General features: G+C 54.5%; 8 protein-coding genes across 8 annotated transcripts; 3 read left to right on the forward strand and 5 right to left on the reverse strand.

The window, feature by feature from the left end:
- Nucleotides 1–1,580: 1,580 nt before the first annotated feature.
- Nucleotides 1,581–2,596, forward strand: CDEST_01485 (uncharacterized protein; the record flags this gene model as incomplete). The annotated part of the gene is made up of 2 exons (XM_062917644.1): nucleotides 1,581–2,193; nucleotides 2,265–2,596. 2 exons carry the CDS (start codon nucleotides 1,581–1,583, stop codon nucleotides 2,594–2,596), a joined length of 945 nt encoding a protein of 314 aa, XP_062773695.1.
- Nucleotides 2,597–2,904: 308 nt separating this feature from the next.
- On the reverse strand, nucleotides 2,905–4,635 carry CDEST_01486 (Putative S-adenosyl-L-methionine-dependent methyltransferase superfamily). The gene is made up of 8 exons (XM_062917645.1): nucleotides 4,440–4,635; nucleotides 4,350–4,372; nucleotides 4,203–4,288; nucleotides 3,999–4,151; nucleotides 3,863–3,938; nucleotides 3,644–3,781; nucleotides 3,118–3,537; nucleotides 2,905–3,061 (listed from the first exon to the last, which is right to left on the reverse strand). The coding sequence occupies exons 1-8, from the start codon at nucleotides 4,539–4,541 to the stop codon at nucleotides 2,998–3,000; spliced, it is 1,062 nt and encodes a 353-aa protein (XP_062773696.1). The 5' UTR covers nucleotides 4,542–4,635; the 3' UTR covers nucleotides 2,905–2,997.
- Nucleotides 4,636–5,301: 666 nt separating this feature from the next.
- CDEST_01487 (uncharacterized protein) lies at nucleotides 5,302–6,021 on the reverse strand. Its single transcript, XM_062917646.1, has one exon. It carries the CDS (start codon nucleotides 5,973–5,975, stop codon nucleotides 5,463–5,465), a length of 513 nt encoding a protein of 170 aa, XP_062773697.1. The 5' UTR covers nucleotides 5,976–6,021; the 3' UTR covers nucleotides 5,302–5,462.
- Nucleotides 6,022–7,250: 1,229 nt separating this feature from the next.
- Nucleotides 7,251–8,533, reverse strand: CDEST_01488 (Putative S-adenosyl-L-methionine-dependent methyltransferase superfamily; the record flags this gene model as incomplete). The annotated part of the gene is made up of 6 exons (XM_062917647.1): nucleotides 7,251–7,790; nucleotides 7,846–7,886; nucleotides 7,957–8,023; nucleotides 8,118–8,252; nucleotides 8,306–8,361; nucleotides 8,450–8,533. 6 exons carry the CDS (start codon nucleotides 8,531–8,533, stop codon nucleotides 7,424–7,426), a joined length of 750 nt encoding a protein of 249 aa, XP_062773698.1. The 3' UTR covers nucleotides 7,251–7,423.
- Nucleotides 8,534–10,548: 2,015 nt separating this feature from the next.
- CDEST_01489 (uncharacterized protein) lies at nucleotides 10,549–16,626 on the forward strand. Its single transcript, XM_062917648.1, has 7 exons — nucleotides 10,549–11,161; nucleotides 11,245–11,267; nucleotides 11,341–11,360; nucleotides 11,445–11,789; nucleotides 11,851–11,891; nucleotides 11,948–15,673; nucleotides 15,762–16,626. Exons 1-6 carry the CDS (start codon nucleotides 10,902–10,904, stop codon nucleotides 12,468–12,470), a joined length of 1,212 nt encoding a protein of 403 aa, XP_062773699.1. The 5' UTR covers nucleotides 10,549–10,901; the 3' UTR covers nucleotides 12,471–15,673; nucleotides 15,762–16,626.
- Nucleotides 12,786–14,613, reverse strand: CDEST_01490 (Putative carboxylesterase, type B, carboxylesterase type B, active, alpha/Beta hydrolase). The gene has a single exon (XM_062917649.1). It carries the CDS (start codon nucleotides 14,610–14,612, stop codon nucleotides 12,792–12,794), a length of 1,821 nt encoding a protein of 606 aa, XP_062773700.1. The 5' UTR covers nucleotide 14,613; the 3' UTR covers nucleotides 12,786–12,791.
- CDEST_01491 (uncharacterized protein) lies at nucleotides 15,331–17,460 on the reverse strand. Its single transcript, XM_062917650.1, has 4 exons — nucleotides 17,172–17,460; nucleotides 16,112–17,093; nucleotides 15,767–15,972; nucleotides 15,331–15,681 (listed from the first exon to the last, which is right to left on the reverse strand). Exons 2-4 carry the CDS (start codon nucleotides 16,536–16,538, stop codon nucleotides 15,532–15,534), a joined length of 783 nt encoding a protein of 260 aa, XP_062773701.1. The 5' UTR covers nucleotides 16,539–17,093; nucleotides 17,172–17,460; the 3' UTR covers nucleotides 15,331–15,531.
- A 640-nt stretch (nucleotides 17,461–18,100) lies between these two features.
- CDEST_01492 (Putative acyl-CoA N-acyltransferase) lies at nucleotides 18,101–19,698 on the forward strand. Its single transcript, XM_062917651.1, has 5 exons — nucleotides 18,101–18,811; nucleotides 18,875–18,948; nucleotides 19,040–19,074; nucleotides 19,137–19,309; nucleotides 19,366–19,698. The coding sequence occupies exons 1-5, from the start codon at nucleotides 18,198–18,200 to the stop codon at nucleotides 19,403–19,405; spliced, it is 936 nt and encodes a 311-aa protein (XP_062773702.1). The 5' UTR covers nucleotides 18,101–18,197; the 3' UTR covers nucleotides 19,406–19,698.
- Nucleotides 19,699–19,804: the final 106 nt, after the last annotated feature.

The following is a 19,804-nucleotide window of genomic DNA, read 5'->3' on the forward strand; positions in this document are numbered from 1 at the left end:
ACCAACAACATTTTGTGTCAACTTAATGCCCAAAATCGAGAAATACTAGCCTCCATGTGTATTGAATGTTTAGCCAACTGGCCACTGACTGACGCACCCCTGTCTCGAGACCTTTTCCACGGCCTTGGACTAAGCAACGACTCTCCATTGTACAATTTCCACGCCTTTCTGACGGTCCAAAGCATGTCTGGCCGCGTTAGGGAGGTATATGCTGGTGTGGTTCCATTAATGCTGCCTACGCCTTCTTCCGGCACTGAATCTGTCGAATCTGGAATTAGCCCCTTTTCCGCTAGTTAAACTGAGAGTACCGTGCATTTCTAGTCTGTGCCACTGGACCACTCAAGCTAATCAGAACGCTTGATGAAAGCACGGTACTATCATCACCCATTGGATGAGCTTGAGCATGCTGGTGAGCAAACCCCAGCGAGTGGCTGACAGGCTGTTGGGTGTGCATCTGGAGGTGGAGTGGAGGGCGAGATCACATCCCCAACAACCTGGTGACGGTGACGGTGCGGATCATGGACGGGGTTACCATGAGCCTCCAAGGGGCGACCCCGGAGTCGATCAGCGGGATGTTGCCCGGAGGTAGACCGTGTGGCCGCCGCCAGCCCCGTGCGCGCAAGCGGCAAGCTATGTAGTCCGGGGCGGCGTGGCCCGAACGGCATGTGCCACCATCAACGGTATCCAACAATCCAGCCAAGGATGAACAGCTGAACCCCAAACCCGGGGTTGCAGGAAGGTAAACCACTCACTCCCGAGAGCTTGCGTTCTAGACTTAACGTGGGTGGGTTATCAATTGTCCTCGACCGGTTACGCTTTCTGGGGTCTTGATCCCTTTGTTGAAGGTCACAGTATCGGGCCAAGCGATTTGACGTATTTTTTCAAGGCGGATCAGCATGTCCCTAGCTGGCGCCGATTTTCTTGGGGGTGATAGATGTACTTAACACCACGTTTTGGGGGCCAAAATACCCCGTTCTTTATAGTCCATACCTAGGTACTTAGGTAGGTAGGCATGTTGCGGGTCAAAGATGCCCCTTATAAGTCACAATTGCAGCGCGGCAATCGCAGTTCCACTTTTCCCAATGCCCCCATCACACTATCTAGAATTGTACCAGGTATTGAACTATGTCCTCACAATAACCCTCTCTGCATCCTTCACTCTCTTGATGGGACGTGTGACGACGGAGAGTTCGCCGGGTGCGATGCAGACGATCACTCTCAGGAAACAGCTCGGTCCAATCAGTGGCATGAAAGTGGCGGTGGCTTGACAGCGCTATTTCGGGTCGATTGCCAAGTTGCCGAGCCCTGCTGAGATGAATCCTTAGAGGGCGTTCCTTGATTCACAGCCACCCAAGTAATCCAGGGACGTCATTTGATTCATGTAGACAAACAGTCAGGCAACCGTGAATAGTTGAGGCAGCCGCTCATGGCTCTTGAATAAAAGATGCAAGAATGGATCCCATCGAGGACTTGGCCACCAAAGACTCGGCCTCCTACTTTTGCAATCTTGACAGTTCGCTTTCACAACTCGACACCTTCCAATCAAAGACCAATTGTCTCTTGACACCACCATCCGCGCCATGTTTCTCTCTCAGAGCTTTTCGGCCTGCCTCCTGGCCCTGACTTTCTATGAGCACGTCGGGGCTGAGGTCGACCATTTCCCTGACATGCTGTCAGCCAAAGTCCAACGTCGCGACAATAACAACGACACCATCGAATCCATAGATGACGCCACGAGACATCCAAATGCGACAGGATCATGGCCGATCCACGGTATCGACGTGACCAAACCATTGCGGAACCCCCCTTCGGATGAGTACGGTCGAGGCAACGGGTGGACCATCGATATCGCCGTCGCAACGAACATCACCACCACCGATTCGGAGTCCAGGTCCAATCCCCAGGACCTGAATCTCAAAGCACCGGATAACGCCTTCTCGGAAACGGAGCAAACGGTCAACGCTACCGAGCACTACAACGTATGCTCATTTATGTGGTGGGGGAACCGCTGGTCAACGGACGACATGGAGAAACTGCACCAGGACGCCGACGGTTCCTGCAATGGCGTCATATCCAAGCATTGCATCGCGGACCTGAGAGAAACGCTTTCGGGAGCCTCATGCAGCATGCCTGGCTCCTACAAAACGCCCGAAAGCTGCCCCGAGTACCTTTCCTCCTCTTTCTCGATCACAGGTAGGGCACACGTAGACACTCTTTGAGTCTCGACGGCCATGCACCGTTCTCAGCTGACCCGTTTGCAACAGTGAGTATGGCATTCAGAGCCAACAAGTCCACCTACCACATCGGCGGCAACTGGGGTCCCTACACGAATGGTTCGGAGGAGCTGATCAGGGAGGCCTACGACCAAGCCGTCACGAACGTCTACCCCGTAATGTTGGTTTACAAGTATGACGACGGAGAGTTGGAGTCCAACTACACTGTCTTCCGATGCGTTCGTGCCAACCAAATCGCGGAGGGCAGCCGCCAACCTGAAACTTTCGGGAACAGACGGGGCTCGGCTGGCGTCGTCAGAGTATCCATGTTTTCTCTCTTCATAGGGCTGGCTGTGCCTCTCATGGTGACGTCCCTCATGTAACTTGAGTTTCTTCACGTTGAGTTGGCTCAGTTTTAAGTGTGTGATGAGTACATGAAGTTTGAAAGACCTATTTGTTGAAATGAACAGCAGGAGTTCCCTTAAATAAGCGACACTTGCTGGTCATAGATGTATTAGTAGCTTCTCCTGTAACTTCAACGGGCCGTTCAATGTCTCCTTGGCCGGACTTTGTGTATTTCAGCACCATTGCGTTGTTCCAATTTCCCCGTACTTGGACTTCGAAGGGCCGACACTGGGAGCCTTCCAAAATTGAAAACACCATGCTTGGTACTAAGTACAAATGTAAGTCTGATATTATTCTTGCCTGTATTCTTACAACACCTTATTGAGCAAATTTCTCACTGAAAAGCCAGTCAGGCTATACTTCATGGGCTCGAAGAGATCTAGAACCCTTCGAAACCATAGTGTGTGGACATCCCTAAGGGCTTCTGTCCATAGACCACATGACTACCGACGAAATAAGCAGTCTCTCCGAGCACATACTTGGCAGCCTTGGTACTCACAGGTCATAGATGCCGTTGTAGGCGTTCTCCTTCATCTCTTTGCGCACCATTGCAGTTTCAACCAGGACTTGCGCCTCGGTCCGTTTAAGCACTCCACAAAACACCCTCAAGGTAAAGCCCTCCAATCCATCAAGCATCTGTGCCAAGTTTATCATCCCCAGGTCTTTGTGATAAGCGTCCTTCGGCCAAGGACCCAATGGGGCCCTGAACCTCTGGTGGAAAACGTTGTCAAACCCTCCATCCTTGACCCAGCCCTCAAGTTGCGGCCCCGGGCAAGGGTCGCGTCCGATGTTCCTCATGGTTCTCAGGAACGTCTGATTCCATTGCCAGGTCGCGTGTTTCTCGGTGTATGTCCCGTCCTCTGAGTAGATCTCGGGGTCCATATCATGAAATTCTACCCAGCCGCCCGGCTTGAGGTGCCTGCAATAGTGCGTCAGTAATCTCTAGATGTGTATGACCTCAACGCTATTGGCAATGGAAAAGGCTATCGGAATGGTTAGGCGAAGAGAGAGAGCAGGTATCGTACTCAAAGATGTTCTTGACGAGCTTCGGCCAGTCCGCAATGGAAGCAGCCATGAATCGGCAGAATATGTAATCAAACTTCCTCCCGTGAAGCCAGGAGCTTTCCACGTCGTCGATCTCAAACCTGACATTCGATGGCACCCTGAATCGAGTCTTGTGTCAACTTTGGCAGAGAGAGAGAGGGGGGGGAGAGATAGAGAGACATAGAGCTTGTGTAACCGACCAGGATGGCTGTATAGCGCTCAAGTCAACGCCGGTGATGGCAGCGTTTTCAAACATGTCTCCCATCTCAACCGCCCCTACAAGCCAACCAGTCAGCTGAACCAAATTTGCACGAAGTAACAGTCTTCATCTCTTACAGATTCCGGTGCCGGTACCAATGTCGAGAATCTCGTGAACATTATGCTTTTCCAGAGGAGCAAGGAAAAGTCTGTTCCCGAGGGCCCGAACCATCATAGCGTGGGTCATGTCGAGCCTCTCCATTTCCAACTCATCATTTGGCATGAGATAAGCTTCACAGTCAGCGCACTGCAAAGCCGTCGAAAACGAGTGTTTAAACCTACATCCGGGCCGAAAAGCATGGTAGCGCCGGCCGTACTCTTCCGGGTAGTTAACTACGCTGGAGGACAGTGAGACAGCACAGTTCAAGCTGGACAACTCAGCCCTGTCAGCAAAGGAGAGACTGTCTCGACACCATTGTTTTTGCTTACAGTCGATCGTCGATTGTCGAAATCTTCAGGTTAGTGCACGGGTTAGAAGAGATATCAAGCCAGAGACGGTTCCATCACACCGTGACGTACAGTTTCATCTTCGTCGGCTTCCAAATTTGGGTTGCTTCCGAAGGCTTCAGAGATGGCCGCTGGCGGATCGGAAGGACTCGATGTGGTGGTTTCTCTAGCCATTGGGGGCGCTGGTTCGGTTGGCTGCAGTCTTGGTCACCGTGGAACCTCCAAGTTGTCAACAGACGCGGATTAAGGTGGTAAGAATGAATGGAGGTGATAGCATTGTGCTGCTGTGGTAGGAAAGGCGCAGCTTCCGCATTTTGTACTCATCCAACGTGCTCAGTTCTTTTTGCCAGGACGCCACCCAGGCCGGTTGGTCGTGCTGTGCCTCTCAAATGCACCAACTGCTCACTGCAGTTGCAGACATTCCCCCCTGCTACTTACCCCTCTTTAGAGACCAGGGACAAAATAGCTAGATAAGAGCAATGAAGCAACGAAAACTACCGCTTCTTAGTGTAGAGGGCAAGATCGATGATGGCTCCAAACCAAACGGCCACCTGTGCAAAAGTATTTAACGACGTTGGCCTGATTCGAACAGACGCTCCCGAAGGAACAAGATTTCTAGTCTTGCGCATTAGACCACTCTGCCACAACGCCTTGAACCCACTTGAGGTGGATATACTGAGCTAGGACTGAGCAGCCACTATGGCTAGTGACTTGTGGTTTGATAGCAACGAATTGCATGTTCAACATTTGCAGTGCTAGCTAGGTTGCTTGTTAACTCATCTGTGTTTACATCAGGGATTGTTCACTGGTGTGCAATGTGTCCGCCCCAATAATCGACTCTTCTTATGGAATTGATTGTTTTCTTCGATTTAATTTGCCCCAAGACTGAGGAGAGAATTAACCAGCTTAAATTTCATTTCAGCTAGCTAAGTCCGACGGGATGTTTGTAATTTAACTTTGTCCTCGCGATAGGAACTAAACGAAAAGCCTCTGTTCCATGCTGTTGGATGCTGCCAACTCATAGGTTTGCGGATTCGTCTTGTAGATATGATAACATAACCTGGGCTTTCGCGCTCTACCATCCCAAAAATCTAGCTAAGCAGAACAAACCCAACCAAAACTCATCGAGACGATGCTGCCACTGCACAGACTGCGGAACTCCTTGCCGTCCTTCAAAACAGGGACGCACGTCTCAACGGTCTTGTTGGTAGTCCGGTCGACAACAGCAGTGACTTCCGGCATGGCGTAAAGGGGGACGTTGTCATCCACGCATGCCAGCTCGAGGTTGCGGTAGGTGGTGTTGGTGGCGTCGTCGGTGATGTTGAAAGGGTTGCGACAGATGGGGTCAAAGACGTAGGTCTCGTAGACCCGGATCTCGGTCCATGTCGCCGTGCCCTTGATCGCGCCGCGCTTGTCGCAGACTTCGACCAGCTCCTGCGTCGTGGTGGGGGTGAAGGGAGACCAGGCGACGAACCGACTACCGTGAGGGTAACCGATAGATCCCAGGTTGATCGTGGGCAGGATAGCGTAAGCAACGGCCACAAGAGAGGCTCCGAGAATGGTAGAGAGCTGCATGGTTCGCTTGACAGTGGAGGATGGACGCTTCATGGGTTTTGAGAGTGGGTTGAGTCGGCTGAGTTTACACGACTGTTTGGGTCGGCTTTCCGCTATTAAGTATTCGGTCGATCAGGAAATTGCAACATCTCGTTGATACAAGCTTGAAAACATGCCACCAAAGGACTCCCTGCGGTGAGTGGTTCGCTCGGACTCCCTTGCCGTCATCCTCTCCACGGAGCAGAAAATTGATGGTCTAGACAGGGGCCCCTGCCATAGGATCCCCATCCATCAGTGATCGACTCTCCTGTGGCTCAAGAAGCCAGTGAGCTATTTCTAGACCAGGGCTGCAAAGCATGAAAGCCCAGTTTAGGTCCGAAATAGCTTTTGCTGGCTTTTGGACATGGCTGTCCCTGTCTGTGCTGTCCTGTACCACAAATCGTAGTTCATGAGGTCATTTAATGGGCGTATTTCAAGGACGGTGTTCTAGTAACAGGACCTGGTGGCCGTAAGCGACGGCACATTGCGGCAATTGTGGCGGTTGAAAAATGGGCTGCAGAGCCGGCAATGGTGAAATACGAGAAAGTGCTGCCTGGAACTGTAAGCTACCGGCAATTGGTGGGTACATCATGCAATCCTTCTCGTATAGCTTTCGAATATCAAGAGCAATTGAGGCAATATGGAGAGTTCATGGCAGATGTGAAAGTATTAGAACTGGCATAAAGCAAATGCCACTTCCATATAGATGGACATCAACACCGTCTTTTAAGGGGGAAATATCTGGAACAAAGAAACACAAGCTCAAGACCCTAGTATGTGTCTTGCACATACACAGCATTCAGAAAGTCCTTCACAATTGCATAGGTAGCCATACGAAGACCCAAGTTGCTGCTTTTGCTAAGATAGCCATGACGTAGCGGAATTATGCAAGTCGCCCTTCGGTTCCATCGGTTATAACTCCAGTTTAGTTCCCTATATAGCTTAAAAGAAGGCCAGGTCAATTGCTATTATGCTAGAATACCGCCAACAAGGAAACTTATTTACTACCAAGCACGTGCCAAGCTCCTGTCCAGAAAAACTCAGGAGTCGGCCTCGGTTGCAGTACCCGCCTGCGCTTCGGTTCCCTCAGACGCCTCCAGTTTCCGCGCGTAGACGACATGCCTGACTCAAGTTAGTGGTGTAATCTCACATCTGATATGGCATGAGTAGCCGAGAGGATCAACTTACAGTTTGTAGTACGGTTGGAGCGAGGAGTCCCTCATGGCCTTTCGCGCCTCGCTCATGAACATTAAAATCTCCGCGTACTCCCATCCCATGATCTCTTTGAGCAGGAAAGTTCCGAACCCTTCAAGGGATTGGTCGAGGTACTCGAGGTTGCAAATGCCGACTTCCCTTAACACAGGGTCTGCAGGCCACGGTCCGACAGGGACCGGCCAGCTCTTCTCCACAATGTCGATAAACCCAGCCGCTCCCAGAGCGTCCGCTATGCCGTGGTTGCGGGTTTATTTTCCGGTCTTGCCAAGGCGTTCCAATGCCGGGAACATAACGTCAGCCCATCTCGTGAAGATGTGGTCTTTATCGAGAGAATCGCCGAACTTCTGAGAGTGGATCTGGAAGTCGAACTCTTTGATCTCGAACCAGCCGCCAGGCTGGAGATGTTCAAAAGCCTGCTCATACATCCTCGGCCAGTCTGAGACGCTTCCCTCGAGGTTACGAACATGGATGAAGTCGAAAAACCCGACTGGCCATGTCCAAGGCCGTTCAATATCATCAATCTGGAATTTGCAGTTCGGAGGGGTCCAGGAAGGCTGGATTGGTGATATATCAACGCCTGTGACGTCGGCGGAGGGGAATTCATCCGCAAAATCACTGTCAATTCTGTTAGTCGCATGCAAGAGAAATTCCTCGGCAAAGAAAGACTTACATGGCCCATATGCCGGTTCCTGTGCCGAGGTCGAGGACTTTCTATGGTAACGATAAGTTTCCAGCACTTCAACGGCCAAATGACTCCAGAGGCTGTGACCAAAATACTTACGTGAGATTTGTTTCCGATTGGGGCCAGGAACAGCTTGTGTTCAAGAAACAGCGTCTGCCAATAATGGCTGTTCCGTCGTTAGACACAGTTGAAAAAGAAGGACTTAGATCAGGTCACTCCCTGCTCTAAGGCACCGTAAGGGAATTGAGAGAACAACTTACTTCAGATCGAGGGCTTCGTTTTGCTTCTCATCGTTTGGGCCCCAATAGTCCGTCTTCTGCGTATAAGTGCGCCCGTGGAGACGGCGATACTCGGTGACACTTTCGGTCAATGATGCAGTTGAAGACGTGGTGGCACTGTATTGGACGATAGGCATTAGTTGCTACTGTTTGGCCAAATTTGAACTCACCTCCCGGTGTCTGTGAAGCCGTCATCGTCTCCATCTTCGACGGCGTTGACGGGGGCCTACTCATGTTCTACAATCAGCCCCAAAACGGGCAAAGATATCTCGTCGATATCAAATGAATTCTATTTTTGAATTTCGGCTACTCACAGCGACGATTGTGTCCACAGTAGGACCCGTGTCAACATTGGTGGGAGCCTGGCCGTTTGCCGTTGAAGGAGCGTTTGTCGCCATGTCGAGAATGTCGGGAATACAGTCGCCGGCAAGAACAGGGCTTCTGGGGAAAAGTCGAGTCCTCGAAAAGTGAACGATGAGTTCTTCGGTATTGATTAAGGAGCAACCGGGTGCTTCCCCTCTCTTCTTAAGAGTCCTTGGACGTTCCTGTGCCTGAGGCCATGTCGAGTTATCGACTTCCAACGGCATAACAGCCTGCATGTGTACCTTGCGTTCTGCGGGCGGGATCACAATACGGCAAGGGTCGAGGCGGGAATCCGGCTCCCCGACGAATTGAACCATGCTGCTTTGAAGTGTTAGGCGCATGTTCTACGCCAGTTGCGGAAGGTCTAAGGCTCATGGGGCACCGGACAGGAACAGCCAACATGAAAGGCCACAATTGCTGCGGCGACAAGCGATTTTACATTGTCCTGGCCTAGGCCGCGGATGATTTACCCGCGCAGCCCAGAGCTAATGAAAAATGGGAGGGGGAAATAAAATATCGGGTATGAACCAATAGCCGTTGGTCGCTAATGTTGCTCAGGGTGCGGATGTTGTTGTGCTCCCAAACAAGAGTTCATAGTGCGAACCAATAAGAGACAGAGGGCATGTCTTCAGTTCCACGTGTGGGCCCTTGATCCAGCTCGCGAGAGCACGAATTCACATGCTGCTTGGCGATGTGTCTCTGATGATGCAGCTTCATGCTGCCGTTGGTTGAGTTGAAGGGCCTGGTACCGCATGTCACTCTTCCCAGTAAGAAAGGAGCTTGTACCGCAAGACGAGACGTTCCGTCGTTTTGTTTTCCCTACGCTTAATCTTATGGCCCCCCCAGCAAACTGGCTGACTCACCGGGAACTCAACCGAAACATGCTAATCTTGAACCTACGTTTTGTGGCTCTGGTCCCCCGGTAGAACATGACATTCCAACATGGTTGATTCTCTCCAGAGCTGAGTCATGAACAGCGAACAGCTCATTGCCGCTGCTTCACTGAAGCAAGCTGCCCCGGTGGGTGTCGGGACCGCGGCCAGCGGGCCGCCGCCGAAACGAGATAACACGAAACAGACGACGAAGCTTTTCCGGACGATCTTCGGTCTCGGTGTGCCTCCGACTCGAACGGCGTCTCATGGAGGGGGGCACAGCAGGAGCCGGCCGGCAGCTTCTGCAACGAACTCATCGGCTCCTCTGGCCCTACGGCTGGGTCCCCAATGACGACAACAGAAAACCGTCCCTGACTCGCATGCCAGCACCAAAAGGCTTCCACACCCTCGTGCTGATCTCGATTGGAGTGACGCACGTTCCTGCGGCATCGAAGTCTAATACTTCTCCTCGGGGAAAGGCGGGGGGGTCTCGCCTCCACCATTGAAAATCTGTTCCCAAGACGTCCGTCTTTCCCAGGGGCTGGTCGTCGTCGTGGGAGACGCCGTGAATACCGGCCTCTGGGGGCTCGAAGCCGAGGTCACTAATAGATCATTCCAAGACGGCGCGAGTTTTCCACTCTCTGAAGAGGAAACTGAAGTTGCGACTGTTTGGCAAGCCGAGCGTTGGTGACAGCGCCGGTCAAGGCCGGTTTCTAGTCCGAACTCCGCGCCGTCAAACAACTCTCAGTCTTGGTCTCCACGCCATTACCAACTTCCAGACCGTGCCTTGTTCTTCGCGGCAGAACCCCATACAATTTACTGCGTCGTCAGGGGGCCCCCGTGCAAGTGTTCGGAGATCATCGCTAGACACCCTCTCGCGAACGGTGTGGTGTGGCAAACCTCCCCTCCCCTCCCCTCCCCTCCCCTGAGGAGAACCGTAGTGTGACGACTGCCCCGGCTGCGAGGGAGCAGAACGTCGCTTTCAACTGCCGTCAACAGCCAAAATAAGAACCTTACGACGAACCTTGGAGAGAGCGGTTCAACGGTCGGGCTGAAGACCGCATGTTTGACGCCTGCAGGGTCCAACGATTTAGAAGCCGGGCCTCTGCGCTGACGTTCCCAAGTCGGGGTTAGGACCAGTTCTTAGGCGTCACTGCGCGCGCTCCGTGAGTTGTAAAGCTCCATTCACACCAATCTTTAGAATAAAGTCTCCCCCCCGTGCTGCCCTTCCCCCCTCCCCCCATTCGCCGCTCCCGTTTCTTTCGTCTTCTATTCGCCATTTCGACTGGTCCGGTTGTTGAAAGTTCCGATGAGCGGCGGTCAATGGGCAGAAACGGCTCTTCATATTGCCAGCGTTAACAACTCAAAATCTTTTGTCGGAAGTCTCTTCCAACCCGCCCTTTCTTTCTCCCCCTCCTCTTACTCCTCTCATCTTCCTCCTTCTCCCTGCCTTGTCACCGGGGATGAGGGCGAACCGCCATAGTCGAGTCCTACGCGATCGTCCGAGGAGAATCGAACGTCCGGCATCTCGATGGCCGGAACGCTGGTGCCGCCGTGGTACGAGGCGTCCACGCCGACCAACGAGGAGCAGAACATCGCCAGCATGTTCTGGGGCTTCACGCTCGGCGTCGGGCTTTGGAGCGGCGTCAAGGGATACCGGCAGAGCAAGGCCAACTGGAAGAGGACCCACCGGATCAACACATACGTCTGGCTCATCTGGGCGGAGTGGATGGCCAGCATCGTCATAGGCATCGTTTCGTGGTGCTATCTGACGGCTCTCATCGGGCCAAGGTACGTTCTTCCCACGCGCGTTGCGGCGTCTGGCCGCTTGGGCCGGAATGACAACTAACACGATCGCCCCCCAACCCTTTCAGCTTCGAGTATTTCTTCTTACTGCGTAAGTATCACAAGCATTTTCCCAGCTGCCGGGAAAGGAGGGAACCAAGCTTATGATCAATGTGTCGACGTAGTCGTTCTCTGGAGCATTCAAGTAAGCAGCTCTCTCAACAACAAGAAAAAACCGCCTACAGAGCCCGCCACCCCCGTGCCACGGTGACTGACTCGGAAGAAACAGGTTCAATGTCTGATGCAAATCATCATCAATCGAATTGCGATCTTGATGCCGATCCCCGCCCACGCGACGCGGCTGAAATGGGGCGTCTTCGCCGTCCTCCTCGCCGTCAACATCAGCGTCTTCTGCATCTGGATCCCTGCGCGGCTTCAGATCAGCAAGACCTACATCCACATCAACGAGATCTGGGACCGCATTGAGAAAGGGATATTCCTCATCGTCGACGCCGGCCTCAACCTGACCTTCATCTACCTCGTCAAGTCACGGCTGATCGCCAGCGGCCTGACAAAGTACACGTCGCTCTTCCGGTTCAACCTGGCCATGATAGCGATCTCCATGTCACTCGATGTACGTCTGCCACTGTCTCGCCCTCCTTTCGCAGGATTGTCGACTCATCTCGTCTCTTTAGATAATTCTCATAGGACTCATGTCCCTTCCAAACACATTAATGTAGGTGTAGCCAAGGCACATACCATGACTTCGAAGACCTAACTGACCCGTCTAAGTTACGCACAATTTCACCCTCTCGCCTACCTCCTGAAGCTGCATATCGAGATGGGCATGGCGGAACTCATCGCCAAGGTCGTCAAGGCCTCGCATCCCATGAGCCCGCACCTGGAATCGCGGAGGGACAGCAACGAGATTGCCCCCGACGCGAACCAACACCAGAAGTCGGTCTCCAAGTCGACAGGGTCGCGGAGGTTCTCGTCGTCCTACCTGGGCGGGCGGTGCGTGCTCGGCTCTACTACGGCGGACGCCGACGGGGGCGTCACGGAGCCAGAACGGTCTTTCGGCGGGCGGGCAGATCCCCTCGCCCCCGAGCCCGAGCCCGAGTCTCATGCGGATGCGGTTTCCGGGCGGGCGGGGCCGACGGAAGAGGCCCTCAGCCGTCCGCGTTCGCTCTTCCGCCGCGCCACGGAGCCTGGCAACCTCGCGAGTCTGGAGATGACGCCGCAGCCGAGATCGGGCCGGCAGGACTCGAGCAGCACAGTGAAGGATAATGATCAGGAAGTGACGTGGTACGTTTAACGAACCGGTTCGGGTTTTCGTGATACCCAGGAGTTCAGGGGAATGCAAAAAAAAAAGTGAAAAAGCGGTATAAGGCAGTCTGGTCTCAATACGTTATATAGACTCCCAACAGTGGATATAGGCAAGGGCGTAACACGGCGTCGTTTTTGGTTCTCATTGATATATATCTTGGACTTGTCTCGGCTAGGTCGCGTGCGCAAGTTTTGGTCTCTCGTCGTCTCTTCGCTCATCACGGATAACCGGGGTTTCTACTTGAATCGGTGCTTGCTGTGTCGTTCCAAAAACAATGCATCATTTATAAAGGACTACTTTTCCAACGTTCTATTTGTTCAAGCGAGGGGCCCTCTCCGGGTCCCGCCAATACAGGCACGCCTCCCTGCGGATATCGTCCTTCTCGACCTTCGTGCCGTTGTTGGGCTGGACGACGAGCTGCAGCGCGGGCTCCGAGTCGAGTCCGTACCCGGCGGGCTCGTAGTTGGGCCACTCGGGGCTGCCGGGGAACCGGTGCGTGTTCGGGTCGCCGGAGAGGACGAAGCTGGACAAGTAGCCGTGGTAGATGTGGCTGACGTCCGGGTGCTGCACGACGGGCTCGTCCCAGGTGTACTTTGTGTCGGCGGTGTGCGGGATGCCGCGCCACTCGGGCCACGAGTTGTTGGTGTTGAAGCGCAGCTTCCAGGTGGGCACGCCGGCGAGGGAGGCGCGGTAGGCCGTCTCCTGGCCCGGGCAGATGTAGCCGTAGTCGCTCCAGGCGGCCGAGAGGCGGTTGTACTGGGTGCTGTTGGGGGAGTTGGCGAAGGGCGAGTCCGGGTGGGTGGCCGGGTCCGGGTAGAGGGCGGCGAGGAGGTCGAGGTCGGTGGCGTTGAGGGCGGGCGAGATGTTGTGGAGGTAGTCGAGGAATTCGTCGTTGGTCTCCTTGTCGCCGGCCATGTAGTACTTGGCCTCATCGGTGACGGTGGAGGTGATGACGGGAACCTTGAAGAAGGTCTCGTCGTAGCCCGACTGCGAGCCGAACTTCTCGAGCAGGGGGCCGCCCTGCGTGGGCTGGAAGGGCCAGGTCAGGGCCGGGTCGTAGTCGTAGTAGAGCTTGGTGCTGATGTTGCGGATGGCGTCGATGTCGGCGGCGCGGAGGCAGGCAAGGGTGGCGGCGTTGTCGGCCTCGTCGATGGGGCACCCGATGTAGGCCATGTACTCCTCGAACTGCTTCTTGTAGAGCGGGTAGGTGGCGTTGGGGAACGCGCGGGCGGTGACGGAGCCGGACTGGTGGATGGCCCGGGCGAATAGGGGCTTGCCCTCGTCCTCGTCGTAGTTGTGGAAGTAGAGGATGCCGACCGAGTGGCCGCCGGCGGAGCGGCCGCCGATGGTGACGGCGTCCGGGTCGCCGCCAAAGGCGGCGATGTGCTTCTGGACGAACTTGAGGAAGAAGTGCTGGTCGCGCATGCCGAGGTTCAGCAGGCCCTCCTCCTCGAAGAGGGCCGAGGGCAGGAAGCCGAGCGAGTTGATGCGGTAGTGGAAGTTGACGACGGTGATGGGCTCCTTGGACGAGGCGGCGAAGGAGGCGCCGTCGAAGCTGCGGTAGCTGCCGGCGTAGAAGGCGCCGCCGTGGATCCAGACGAGGACGGGCGTCTTCTGGTCGAGCGGGATGCCGCGCGTCCGGTAGACGTTGAAGTTGAGGCAGGCCTCGTCCTGGGTGCTAACGTCGGTCGAGGTCGGGTCCTGGACGCACGTCTTGCCGTACCGGGTCGCCGGCTTCGTGCCGTTGAAGGGCGCCGGCCAGGAGACGGGCTTGAAGCGGCCCTCGCCGACTGGCTGCGTTGAGTAGTCGATGCCCAGCCAGGCGTCGACGGGGGCAGGCAGGGCGCGGCCGCTGAGGGTCGAGTTGACGACGGTTCCGGAGAACTTGCCGTAGCCGCTGAGCTCGACGGGGTTGTACGCCGCGGCCGCGGCGGCCGGCGCGAGGACGACCTGGGACGCGGCGAAGAGCGGGAAGGACGTGGAGAGCTTCATGCTGGGCAACGTGCTCGATCCCTCGTCTCTGGGTGGTTCTGCTGCTTCTGCTGCTACTGCTTGACCGCAAGAGATGGTGGTGAAGAGGAAACACGCGAGAACAGCGCAGCACCGGCCATCGCGGAGCTTTAAACGCATCTTGAAATGCAATCGCTGGTCCCCCCTCTTCTCGTCTCTCTCTTTCTGACCCTCTCGCTCTCTCCGCTCTTTGCTATCAGCTTGACAATTTCCCGGCGACCCGCTCAGAAAACGACCCTTTACCGACTGGCGGAGACAAGTCCAAGCCGGTTTACAGCATTGATCGGTAGAGATGAGGGTAAAGAGAAGGCCGAATCCCTGACTCAGGCGTCTCCAGGGCGGAGAAATCCCAAGCGACCGAGGGGTCCACAACCTCACAAGCACGCTAGATTCGTGCAGATCGATGTAATTCTGCCCAGGAAGGGGGAGGGAAACAGGTCGGGGTCCCTCCGATGTCGTCGGCTTTCATTTCTGGCATCCGGATGCCCCCGGAAGGCCGTTCTAGGTGACAAACATTCAATGGACAATGGTTGGCGGGAGGAGAGGTAAAGTGATAAGAAGCCAACATGACTAAATCTCTTAACGAGACGCTCAACGAGGGGTCCCCGCAACGTTATCCTTGGTCGATGCCGATGGGGTCCCAGCCTCCCTCCCACGCTAGGTCGTTCGTGTTTGTGGGGTTGACGATGGCTGTGTTTTGCAACAATGGGGAGATCGGAGGCGATAAAGACGCGAGATAACCCAGATATCCGCCATCCGTGAGCGTCTTCCGTGATCCGATATCTTTCCTCGTCCTCAAACTCGCAATCGCTCTCACCATCCGTTGTCTCTGACCGTACGGATAGATAGACCATAGGGGAAGGGGATGAGTAGGGGGGGGAGGAGTCCGTGGGCGCAGGCTTTAATGTTTTGACAACGGTTAAGCGTAATGCCGGTCTCGGAGTAAAGCAACTGGGGGCCCTCCCCCATTGGCCAATTGATGCCAGCGGGCTTCTCCGTCATGAATGGGGCTCAAGGTGTTTTGTTTTCTCTCGTCTATCTAGCCAGTCATCTCATCGTCCTCGTCATCATCGTCATTCCCGAGCGCCGCCTCGATGGCCGCCGCACGCGTCCTCTCGACGGCCTGGACGAACTCCTCCCTGAGGAACGCATCCGGCCACCCGTACTCTGCGTACAGCCTTTTGACCTCCTTCGACGCGTAGCACATGTGAGTTAGAGTGAAAGTTCAGAGAGTTCGACGGTATCACACAAGAAAAGATGGGATGGCAGCTCACCTGGCCCTCCTCGGTGTACTCCTCCACGACTCTGGCCTCCCACTTGCCGGAGCGGGGCGCCGGGACCACCTCCAAGTTGCCGACCTGGGCGTAGATCTTGTCAAAGTAGGCCTGAATGGGCATCGGGTCGACGGCGAGCCACTGCCGGTCCTCGGGGACCTGGTCTTCGCTCTTGTCGAACTCGGTGCCGTAAGGATAAATGCATCCTTTGGGGCATTAGTGAGCGGAAGATCAAGGGGGAGTGAGTGATTGAGTGAGTGAGAAATAAAGAGAACAGTGTGAAAATGAAAAACAAACGAAGGAAAAAAAGCCCGTGGTCGCAACTCGCAAACCCCGTCAACTAACCTTCCTTGGTGTCAATCAACCACCAAGTGCCTTCGTCTGCGTGCGTCAACGACACCATGTCCGCCGGCACGGGCCCGTCAAACGGCGCGAACCCGAGATCCAGGAGCGGCGTCGTGCCGAGATCCTCCCCCGGGTTGCCGCCGAACCACCGCCCGCCGCGCAGGTACCGGAGAGGGAACGTCTCGGTGTAGACCTCGACGGGGTCCGCGTCCTCGTTCTCGCGGACGTAGGGGATGTGCCGCAGCAGGTCGATCACGGCCTCGGAGCGGCCCATGGCCCGGAGCGCGTCGACGCGGAGCTCCGAGTCGGCCCAGCCGGCGGCGGGGGGCAGCTCGACGGCCGAGATGTCCATGTAGCCCATGCGCACCAGCAGCTCGTAATGCCTCTTGAGGCAGTTGACGACGACATCTCGATTGTAGGCTGACATTTTACAATAATTTTGGATCAGGAATTCTTCACCGGGCGTGTACAAAGTTTGTTCTGGCGAGGCGAGGACGGAGTGCGATGAGGATGGGATGTCAAAGACGGTGAGTGAGTGAGTGAGCGGCTTGCAGATTTTCACTGAGCGGCCCCCCGGTGGGGCGCGTCATTATTGAGGCCCAAAATGCAGTGGTCCTCCATTGAGCCAATGACTGGGTTCGTACCTCATGCGCTTGTCTTCCACCCTCAACCTATGCTGTCTTGTCTGAGAGCTTTGAATTATGCTACATGTTTTGTTTGAGTAAACAGATGTACATGAAAGTATCAGGCTGCCGCTTCTTCGCCAGTGCTGCTGTGCTTCCTATGTTTTAAGGTCTATGTTCCCGCTGTAAGCATGCATTCACATCCCCCAGATCCTCATGTCAAAATGAACATCGCCAATATGATGGGGTTGCAATTGGCAGCTTCAGCTAGACGTCATCCCGGTTGTTTCTTCTAGGTGTCTCGGGAAGATGCAGAGACCGCCGAGGTGCTTCCAAGTATAAATAAGACTCAAGGGGCGCTATCGACATGAGCAATGAGTCATTGGGCTTTCTGCAAGTAGGTAGAGCCAAATCCATCGGAAGCGAGAAATACGAACCAGTCGGCCTATGGATGAGCCATGAGTCAATTCAGCATCCCTGGCGGAACAAATCCAGGATTGCATCTTTACGGACTTCGGACAGGCGTGGACTCAGTGGGGAATGAGAAATACTAGGCAGAAACAGCATGATCCAGGTTACCGGAGACACTCTGTTGTTTGAAAAACATCCTGGATGCCATACGATACTGTAAAACGATGGAGAGATATATCTGCAGGCTCGACGACACTCGCAAACCTTTGGGGTGATGTGACTACAAGTCAATTTAAACAAGATGAGTTTATGGAACACATCACCGTTCATCACCTGCATTTCACATTTTCATCACTAGTGTGCTCAAATATATTTGGCGCAAACACACACGACTACAGTCTTAAGTCTGGATTGCATATGACTGGTTGTTTTTCAAGCCTGTGACGCAAGAAGGAATCAGTTGAGGGCATCCTCTAGCAGACCGTCAAACCTCAAGTTCTTTTAGTAACTAGAACATGTCGATTGTGCTATTGCACATAGTAAACCATACCAAGTATTCGAGCATTATACTTCCACGGCAGGATAAACCTTTCTCTCAATCACATTGTTTTGGAGTGATTACAGGTCGACCATTAGGGCCATAACGTGTCGATGTCTGTAGAACCATTGTGAACCAATCTACTGTGGCTAATTGCGGACAACTGAAGCTACCTCACAATGAGTTGACGATAATGTCATACCTGGCAACACGACCCGCAGCTAATCACTTAATCATATTCAGCCAAATTATACCCTCGCATGTGTGGTAGAGTGGTGACTCACTCAGCAAGAATCAACCAACTGCCTCATCGAGTCACGCCAGAACGACTGATGTAATACCGCGTCTACCCTGCGGATATTTAATCCGCCGAACATGAACACATGCGCCCTTTTGGACGGAGCACGCCATCCTCGATTCCTCACAGTTAGCCTTACGAAAACATCACGGGTTCCCGCAAAAAACATCCTCCACAGCCTGACAGGCTCAAAGCAACGACAGCGAAACGCTTATCATGGCGACGACACACACAACCGTGCCGGCCGGGCTCACGGCCCTCCTAGAGACACACCTCCCCAACTCTCTCCCCGTCCTCCGCCGCCTGCAATTCACCCGCTTCAAGGGCGGCATCCGCCCAACCGCCCGCATAATCTTCGCCTCCGACTCGCCCCTGGCAGCAATTCCCGACGAGGAGGCCGGCTCACCTGACAAGAAGAACAACTTCACGGTAGCGTACCTGGACTTCGGCAGCAACAACGAGACCCAGCTCTTCATCTACTCCACCCTCGAAGACGGCACCGTCGCGACCGACGAGGAGAGGGAGGCTGGCGAGCGGCACATCATGGCGGCCCTAGACGCCGTGAGGCAGGTGAGCGACGAGCAGCCGGACAACCGAGCGTACCCCGGCGCCTGCCTCGTCGGGACGCTCGCCACCGTCACAAGGGACGTGATGATCAGGCGCGGCGCGCGGGTGAAGCCGCGAGCGGTCCACGAGTACGAGAAGTGGCTGTTTCGGGTCGAGGAGATCCCCGAGTTCGACGCGGTGCTGCCCGAGGGCGCGATGTGGGCGTCGGCCACGGAGCGGGACTGCGAGATTGTGATCTCGAGGACGACGGTTCCTCGGCAGGTGTAAGCCTGGCAATTCCATCCCCGAGCGGACCGAAGAAGGAGACATGGCTGATGTGAGAATAGCAAGACGCTCATGTCGTTCCAGAGCCTGGTGCTCAAGCTGGCGGATGGGACACCCATCGCGTGGTCATTCTTGGGTGAGTAGCGATGCTAGTTGGCCGCATTTCTTCTTCTTCTTCGTTACCGGCTTGGAATCGATTGGAGGTATTGGTGTGCTGACTGACAAAGGCACCGACGGCTCCTTGAGCAGCCTCCACTGCGAAGTGAGTAACCGAATAACGCTCCTCAGGCTATAATGCATCAAGCTGACTCAAATCCCACGTAGCCGGAATACCGCCAGAGAGGCTACGCAAAGGCGCTCGCCGCAAGGCTGCTCAAGAGGGGTACCGGCGACTACGGCTCCGATGGGTGGGTTTGTGCCGATGTCGCCCCGACGAATCTGGGCAGTCGGGGCATGTGCAAGAGTCTGAACGGCAGGCATGCGTGGAACTGTTCATGGTGAGTCATGCGTACCCCAATGTCCGGTATTCTTTCATCTAAAACGCAAATAACAGGAACATCATTGTGCTGGACGACGAGGGAGTCAAGGGCTAGAGGTGTAAGGGATCCAGCAGGTCTTCGCGTCCGAAGCCAATGGCTCTCCGCCGGAGAGAAGCGTTTACACTCTTGTTTTCGTCAGCATCGAGGTGCGAGGAGCCAACCTCTTCAGAACATCTCTACAGACACACAGCTGGAACTTTCTAAATGATGGGACTACCCAAATAGCACCTCGATCACTGCGGCACGCGCAAGACGAGCACCCCAGCAACTGCGTAGAAGACTACAATAGTCTGCTCATGTAAAAAGTGTTTAGTTTGATCCTACGAAGCGTTTTTTTTTATAAAAATGGTTATAAATATTCATGGAAGAAGCTTACGACGGCTGTAGACTCAGTGGACTGACCATATGCCGGTTTCCCGCCTTGATTTAAACAGTCTCAAGTTCATCCTTTGA

The sequence above is a fragment of the Colletotrichum destructivum genome, chromosome 1, assembly GCF_034447905.1.
Source record: "Colletotrichum destructivum chromosome 1, complete sequence".
Lineage (NCBI taxonomy): Eukaryota > Fungi > Ascomycota > Sordariomycetes > Glomerellales > Glomerellaceae > Colletotrichum > Colletotrichum destructivum.

Coding starts and splice junctions, on each gene's coding strand:
- CDEST_01486 (XM_062917645.1), bottom strand. CDS start 4,541: ATGGCTAGAGAAACCACCACATCGAGTCCTTCCGATCCGCCAGCGGCC. Junction 4,289..4,349: donor TCGACAATCGACGATCGACT/GTAAGCAAAAAC, acceptor TGAGTTGTCCAG/CTTGAACTGTGCTGTCTCAC. Junction 4,152..4,202: donor CCATGCTTTTCGGCCCGGAT/GTAGGTTTAAAC, acceptor CTGACTGTGAAG/CTTATCTCATGCCAAATGAT.
- CDEST_01492 (XM_062917651.1), top strand. CDS start 18,198: ATGGCGACGACACACACAACCGTGCCGGCCGGGCTCACGGCCCTCCTA. Junction 18,812..18,874: donor ACGACGGTTCCTCGGCAGGT/GTAAGCCTGGCA, acceptor ATGTGAGAATAG/CAAGACGCTCATGTCGTTCC. Junction 18,949..19,039: donor CATCGCGTGGTCATTCTTGG/GTGAGTAGCGAT, acceptor TGACTGACAAAG/GCACCGACGGCTCCTTGAGC.
- CDEST_01491 (XM_062917650.1), bottom strand. CDS start 16,538: ATGTCAGCCTACAATCGAGATGTCGTCGTCAACTGCCTCAAGAGGCAT. Junction 15,973..16,111: donor GTTGATTGACACCAAGGAAG/GTTAGTTGACGG, acceptor AATGCCCCAAAG/GATGCATTTATCCTTACGGC. Junction 15,682..15,766: donor AGTACACCGAGGAGGGCCAG/GTGAGCTGCCAT, acceptor TACGCGTCGAAG/GAGGTCAAAAGGCTGTACGC.
- CDEST_01487 (XM_062917646.1), bottom strand. CDS start 5,975: ATGAAGCGTCCATCCTCCACTGTCAAGCGAACCATGCAGCTCTCTACC.
- CDEST_01489 (XM_062917648.1), top strand. CDS start 10,902: ATGGCCGGAACGCTGGTGCCGCCGTGGTACGAGGCGTCCACGCCGACC. Junction 11,361..11,444: donor TCGTTCTCTGGAGCATTCAA/GTAAGCAGCTCT, acceptor CGGAAGAAACAG/GTTCAATGTCTGATGCAAAT. Junction 11,892..11,947: donor TCCCTTCCAAACACATTAAT/GTAGGTGTAGCC, acceptor GACCCGTCTAAG/TTACGCACAATTTCACCCTC.
- CDEST_01490 (XM_062917649.1), bottom strand. CDS start 14,612: ATGCGTTTAAAGCTCCGCGATGGCCGGTGCTGCGCTGTTCTCGCGTGT.